The sequence below is a fragment of the Rutidosis leptorrhynchoides genome, chromosome 6, assembly GCF_046630445.1.
Source record: "Rutidosis leptorrhynchoides isolate AG116_Rl617_1_P2 chromosome 6, CSIRO_AGI_Rlap_v1, whole genome shotgun sequence".
Taxonomy (NCBI): Eukaryota; Viridiplantae; Streptophyta; class Magnoliopsida; order Asterales; family Asteraceae; genus Rutidosis; species Rutidosis leptorrhynchoides.
This window is the reverse complement of record NC_092338.1, coordinates 410,585,661-410,593,247: the sequence shown is the minus strand read 5'-3', so window position 1 is coordinate 410,593,247 and position 7,587 is coordinate 410,585,661. Positions and strand designations below refer to the sequence as shown.

Genomic DNA, 7,587 nt, shown 5'->3' with positions numbered 1-7,587 from the left:
GGAGTGGTGAAAATAAATGAAAGGGAAGAGGTCAATTTATAGCAAAATATCAGACATAGCAATCGAGGCAGATTACGCATTTAATCAAAGGAAATCCTAATTTCCTTAAATTTCGAAGAATCAAATCTTATTTAAATTATGAAGATTTTCTATTCCTTAAATTCCGGAAATCAATCGTTACTACATCAAGAGATAAGACGAATCTCTATTCTCCATTTCACTCTATTACGATAACTTCTCTCATACGCTTTGAATAATCGGATTCTTTTATCCATATTATTTAACGGTGATAAAACTCTATTTATCAACACATGTACGACAGGAAAACATTTTTATTGTTAGTCATGACGACCTCACTCAAATTTCGGGACGAAATTTCTTTAACGGGTAGGTACTGTGATGACCCGAAAATTTCTGACCAAATTTAAACTTAATCTTTGTATGATTAACATTTCCGACACGATAAGCAAAGTCTGTAAAACTGAATCTCAAAATTTTTAAACTATTCAAATACCTTTCGGTTGTTCTCGACGATTCGCGAACAATTATATGTAAATAGATACATATATACTATAACTTAAAAAGGTAACAATGTATTAATTGTTTGATACCGTACATTAAACTTATTGGTTTAAATATCTATTTGAACATATATGATAAGTTGGAATTGTAATTGTATGAATAACTTGCGATGTGTACTTAAAACGTGTTTATGAATATTAACTTGGTTATTAAACGTTTTGATTTAAAACAATATTATTAAATTTACTTTGATAGATAACGAGACGATAATTTATAGAAGTAAATGACCAAAACACTCGAATGTATAAGTTATATTTCGAGTGATATAATTTATGGATAGTTAAGTCTATATTTTGACAAATGTACGAGTCACGAAAGGTAAAGTGCCAGTTTTCTCAGTGTACGTAAGGACGTTCGAAAAACCGGAACCGGGACATAAGTCGTGTGACAACGTACGACTTATCGGAACAAAAATTACAAATCAACTATGCACGTGAATTTAATATAATATATAATTAATTATATAAATTGTATATATTATATTTATATTTATTTAATATGTCGACAAACTAGAAGTTAAAACAGATGTGAGCTGGATTTACGGGCCATGCGATCGCATGGCATTTACCCACAAAACCCATGCGATCGCATGGGGTCAGATTTCAAGAAAAGTCTATAAATTCGATCGAGTTCTGGCATAATGCACACACACATATCCATCTATATTACACTGTATTATATTTGTAATTTATATTATTATTATTATTATTATTATTATTATTAATATTAAGATTATTAATATTAATCTTATTATTATTATTAATATTAATCTTATTATTATTATTATTATTATTATTATTATTATTATTATTATTATTATTATTATTATTATTATTATTATTATTATTATTATTATTATTATTATTATTATTATTATTAATATTAATACATAAAATACTACGACGAGGTTATGAGCGTGTCACTTTCAAAACGAGTTTACGAGCAAGCTAAAGCTAAGGAAATTGTGGGTTATTGCCAAGGAGGTTATGGGTAATGTTCGGGGGTATATTTATGAATCAAACCTAGTGTTTATCATCTCCGTTACGTCTACATACTTTTCTACAATATTGAATCTCAATATTAATACGTAAGCATTTATATTTTATATTTTATAAATTAATAGTGTATACATACTAGTGCTCGAGTGTATATATTTATACCTGCTTGTATACTAAATTTCGTCGTTAAACAGTTTATAATGAATCACGAATTAAATACATATATTAATGGTAAAAGGTATATGATATACATGTTTTCGGAAAGCTGGCGAAAAATCAATAACTTTTCATTTAGATATCGGATAGTTTCGAAGAACGAATCAAAAGATATGGTCAACTGAATTATAATTGACGTTAATTGAAATTGCTTTTGAATCTGCAATTAGGATTTAAACAACTTGTTTACGAGATTGATAAAATGGATTTTTGAATATTACCACCTGAGTAAATGAATCCTTATATAAAACACGTCTCGTTTGGTTAAACAACTGTCAAAATTGACTTTTTGAAACGACTTTGGATAACTTTTGTGTGTCGATCTCGAGCATTAGGATTGTGATACACTATGACCTGACCTAGTTTGATAGACATTTATTGACCAACATATGTTCTCTAGGTTGAGATCTACGATTATTTGATATTCCGAGTTTCGGTCACATTTTGGTGAACAACTTTATATGCTGCTAAGGTGATTTTCATTGCTCCCTTTTTAATTGCTTTTGCAATATATATTTTTGGGCTGAGAATACATGCAATTTATTTTAAACGCAATGAATACAAGTACATACTTAATTCTACACTGAGTTTGAACCGAAAATCCCTTAGCTTTGGTAACTAGTAGCTGCCAGTACATAGGATATGGACTGGTGGGCGCGAATAACAGTATATGGATCCATAGGGCTTGACATCCCCGTCCGAGCTAGAGCGCTAGCCTTTTAACGGACGTGTGTTATTTAAGTTTAGGACACGTTGGTTTGCGTGTATTAAAACGAATGGGGTATTTATCATTATAACGTTAAAGCTTAGTTACCAGGGTGCTCTGTTATGTAGAATCTATTGATAAACGTTTCTGGATGAAACAACTGAAATCTTGTGATCCACTTTTATATACAGATTATGCGAAACACTAAAACTATGAACTCACCAACCTTTGTGTTGACACTTGTTAGCATGTTTATTCTCAGGTTCCCTAGAAGTCTTCCGCTGTTTGCTTATATGTTAGACAAGCTATGTGCATGGAGTTTTACATGGCATATTTTTCAAGGAAACGTTGCATTCACCAAATCATCACCATGTATCTTATTTTGACTGCATTGTCAACGGAAGTACTGTTGTAAACTATTATTTATGGTGATTGTCTATATGTAGAAATAATCAGATGTCGAAAACCTTTGATTTAAATATTCATTTATGGTGTGCCTTTTTAAAAGAATGCAATGTTTACAAAACGTATCATATAGAGGTCAAATACCTCGCAATGAAATCGATGAATGACGTGTTCGTCCATATGGATTTGGAGCGATCGTCACAGTTTTTCTCCAAGGTTGTGTCTCTGGTGTGCGGGCAAGCAGTTAACCTAAAGTATTTCGGGTATGCTTTACGCGTCGAATGTGAGTATTTTTTTTTTCATACGGGTATGTTGGTGGTAAATGAGAGAATTCGATGCCAAAATTATTGTTCTAAAAAAACCATGAACTTCTAAATAGTAAAACAGCTCTCCTTAAAGTTTGTCAAAGACGTATAAATATGGTAAATAGCCATCAAAATAAAAAAGTGGTATAATACTAACAAAATAATTTATTGAATGAGTGGTGATTTATACAATAGTAAAAAAAAAAAAAAAAAAACATGTAAACATAGATTGAGATTGTAAACGTGTAACGCTGAATTTAATTATTGTGACCACAAAGTAACAAGAAAATCTTGTGATAGAAAAAACTCCTGATTATCTTAGTGTGTGACAATTTTGAACCGAGTCGATGTTGCTGGCTATTAGCGACGATCAAGTGGAAGATAATTATCGATCAATATGATCGAAGTTAATCATATTGATTTATCATTATCAAACCTAATTATAGTTACACGAACTTACATCTTTTTATTATTGCGTAATTTTTAGACCAAATAATAAAATATACATAGCTTGACAAAACTTATTTTATAGATTAGTTGTTAGCTTTTATTGTTCATTAAGATCAAGTATCTAAAAGATCACACGAAGATATTCAAGATCATATCAAGAACATATTCATATTCAACTAGACGAGCGTGCACCAAGAATACATGCTCAAATAATAGCATCTATAGTTTCAAGAAGCAAGTTATATTTATTTCTATAATAAATACCACATTTAATTTAACTTAAATTATTATACCAAAAGGTCTTTGGTGTAGCGATATTGAAGTGTATCAGTAACTATAAGGTTATGTACGTATTCAAGTCCATGAGCAGACAATATTTATATATTTGTGAAAAAAATATTCATATTACGGTGTTGTGAGTTTTAGCATGCATCATAAGACTCAAGAACTACACTTTTATGGACCACCCACTTACTAATAATACCTTAACGACACAAAATACAACCAAAAAACTTAATGGGCTCACATGATTCTATCACGAACCGTCTTGTTTAGAAAGTAAAACTTGAGAAAGTAAAGCTTGAAAAAGTGAATGATGTCAACGACTTCTCAATTGAGAAGCTTAAGAAAGCTCCTATCACAAAACCGTTGTGAACCCTTTAAGCACCATCACATGATGATCGATATTTCACAAGAAGTCTCGTGCTCAAATCTTACAAATAAGACCATTAACATCGATCAGCTTCCTTTTATATATACCGTCACATTAGTGACACATCAACATCCATTCAAACTCTCTCATCCATGATATACATTCTCAAAAGAAATGAGACCTAGCATATTAATTAATTAAACCAAAATATAATAGGTAGTGTCATTTCATTAATTTTGATAGCCTTGTTTGAAATATAGAATGAGCCCCACAAACCATTTACAATGAACCATGTGTAATAAACCAAGAACATAAAGATTATACATTTACATTTGTTATAATCGAAATTTAATTTTCAAAATCGTCATTAAGTTAATATTCTATTAAATATTCAATTGATATCTATTAACTTGCTTGATCTATTAGATATGAGATTGGTGACCCCAAGTTCTTTTACCCTATTCAAAAAGTCTTTTCTGTTGGACGACTCATAGGGGCGGAGAAGGGCCCTTACTCCGTCCCACACAGTGTATTACTATCGGCCCTACCAGACAACATCTACCTGAATCTTTTTCTTTTAATAAATAATAAAATTCTCGGCACATACAGATTTCTGCCGATCCTTCAAGCAGTAACAAAATTAAACGGATATGATAAGAATACGGATGACTAAAAATATATATTTATGTGGATATGACATCACTCAATTTATATCCGAATATCCGATTTATTGTAATCCCAAGGTAAAATGTATTACTCCATATGAGTTGTGCCAACCGTACATCTACTAATTAATATAAGTATTCTAGTCTTAATTAAAATCAAATTTCCTGCCTTATTTTGAGTCAAAAAGCATGTTATTGCAACCGTTAAAAGTGTTGGTTCTGTTTACATGGTTATTCAAATCGTATAATAACAATATTCATTTAACGGATACCGTCATCCAATATATTCACAAAATCTCATTAAACCATCTAAAATTGGAATAAAATTAAACCAAAAAAAGTGTTTTTTTAAGAACATAGATTTGATCGAAACTTCCTAAAATTCCCTCGAAGTCCTTAACATCTAATTAGAACAAAGACTCTCATGTTGAAAGTCAAACTTAACGTACACCACCTTTGTAATTTCAATACTTTCCAACACCTATAAATCCCACATCAATATCAATATTAACTACAAAACAACAAAGCAATCACATTCATAACAACAATATACTACATATTAAATAAATACCTACACAACTATGAATCAAAGTGGTGGTTCTTCAAATGGAAAAAACATGCATGATGATAGCCAAGAAACCCGATACCGCGGGGTTAGAAGAAGGCCATGGGGTAAATTTGCAGCTGAAATACGTGACCCGAATAAAAACGGGCAAAGGGCATGGCTTGGGACATTTGATACGGCTGAAGATGCGGCTCGTGCTTATGATCAAGCAGCTTTTAACCTACGAGGTCATCTTGCCACACTTAATTTTCCAAATGAGTACTACTCAAAACTACCCGAGCCTCCTTCGTACAGAACATCATCGAAAACATCGTATAATTCTGGAGGCTCATCGGTTGGAAAGGAGAAAATTGTGTTCGAGTATTTGGATGATCGCTTGTTACAGGATCTTCTTTATGAAACATCAAGGGAGAACAACTAATCATCAGTTTTTTAACAGTTTTTCCTACAACGTTGCCGATCGATCTAAGCTTCATATGTGTTTTTTCTTTCTTTTTCCCCTAAGAAGAGTTTCTATACGTGTAACTGTGTAAGATACCAGTTAATTTTCTGGTCAACTCAACCTTTGTGAACCCTAATAAATTACAAACTTACTTTCAAACTGTAGTTCAAACTTTAGATTCACCTTTGTATGTGTGCGGTGTATATATCTAATGACGGAGTATGAACTAGTTCAGTCCATTGGTGCCGAGATTAATATACTAGTATATAATTAATTAAATTGATTTCATGAAGCTTAAATACTTATTTACTCTCTCCATCCTACTATAGTGTCCACTTAATTTTTGCACACAGTTTTAGGAAATCGCACTAACTCAATTTTTCACCAATAACAAATATTCTCTCTTCAGAATAACATATTTTGATTGGTTGAAATAACAAGTGGACAATTGATATGAGACATACCAAAATAGAAATGTGGATACTTAAGATGGAACGGAGGAAGTAGTGTTTAGTATGAAATTTATATTTATGCCCGAGAGATGAAGGAAATGTGACATTTTCGATTGACATTATAAATTTAACAGAGTTGTAATAGTTTGGTCATATCTTATTAGTATTATTAGTATAGACACCTAATTAGTTGATTTCAAAAATTCGAACCATCGTAACTCAAAGGGCTAGATACTACATTTTGATTAGGGGACCCTCCATGCTTTTATATATTACGGATCCGTGTTACCATTTGCTTTGAATTACGGAATAGTTAAAAAGTTTCGACTCGCTGATTAATTATCATAGTTTTATTGAGTAGAATATTGGTCTTTAGAAATTTACAATACTCGATTTGTGAACGCAATCTGAACAAGAAAATGAATAAAATCGATATTGATGATTCTTAACGTGACGATATCTTTATAGTAACGATGCCAATATCACAAAGGGATTCAATTGAAAGCGTCATCTCGAATCTATCTGGTGAAAAAGAGAGAATTAGAGTACATGATTAGTTAATACACATGCACATAAACGTACCGAAAGCTATCAAACAAAAAAAGGCTAATAGAATCAATACCTTAGAAAAGTATCATCATTAATTAAGAATATTGTTTGAAAGATATAGCCGTCACGCTTGGCTTGTTTTTTTCTTTTTATAAAGCAAGTATTTGGAATTACTAATGGGGAATAATTCACACACCCGATCATGTTTCACGCACACACATAATTTCGAGCGAAAACTCAAATTGTACTACAGGGACCCGATTCTTAATCCATCCCGAGGGGCTAACCGAGTGAGCCGAAATCCTGGAATAACATCAGTAAAACCTCCTGGGATTACTCCATAAATCGGGTAAATACGTGGAATGTTTTAAGGGAGGAAATCCCACCCCATCCAACACACACGTGTGGTTAAATACCACTTGGCTTGTTATTTTTAGCTTGGTGTTGTATATATAATTATAATTATAATTACAATTACAATATAATATTTGTGGTAAATGAATATAGTGGTAAATGAATTCTATTTTAAAAATAATATCAAAAATAGTAGGAGTATTATTTTGATATTATTTTTAAAATAGCATTCATTTAAATTATTGA

The 7,587-nt window shown here is 31.4% G+C and overlaps 1 protein-coding gene across 1 annotated transcript; it reads left to right on the top strand.

The window, feature by feature from the left end:
* Positions 1-5,560: 5,560 nt before the first annotated feature.
* Positions 5,561-5,965, top strand: LOC139855103 (ethylene-responsive transcription factor ERF098-like). The gene has a single exon (XM_071844350.1). The coding sequence runs from the start codon at positions 5,561-5,563 to the stop codon at positions 5,963-5,965; it is 405 nt and encodes a 134-aa protein (XP_071700451.1).
* The last annotated feature ends 1,622 nt before the right edge of the window (positions 5,966-7,587 follow it).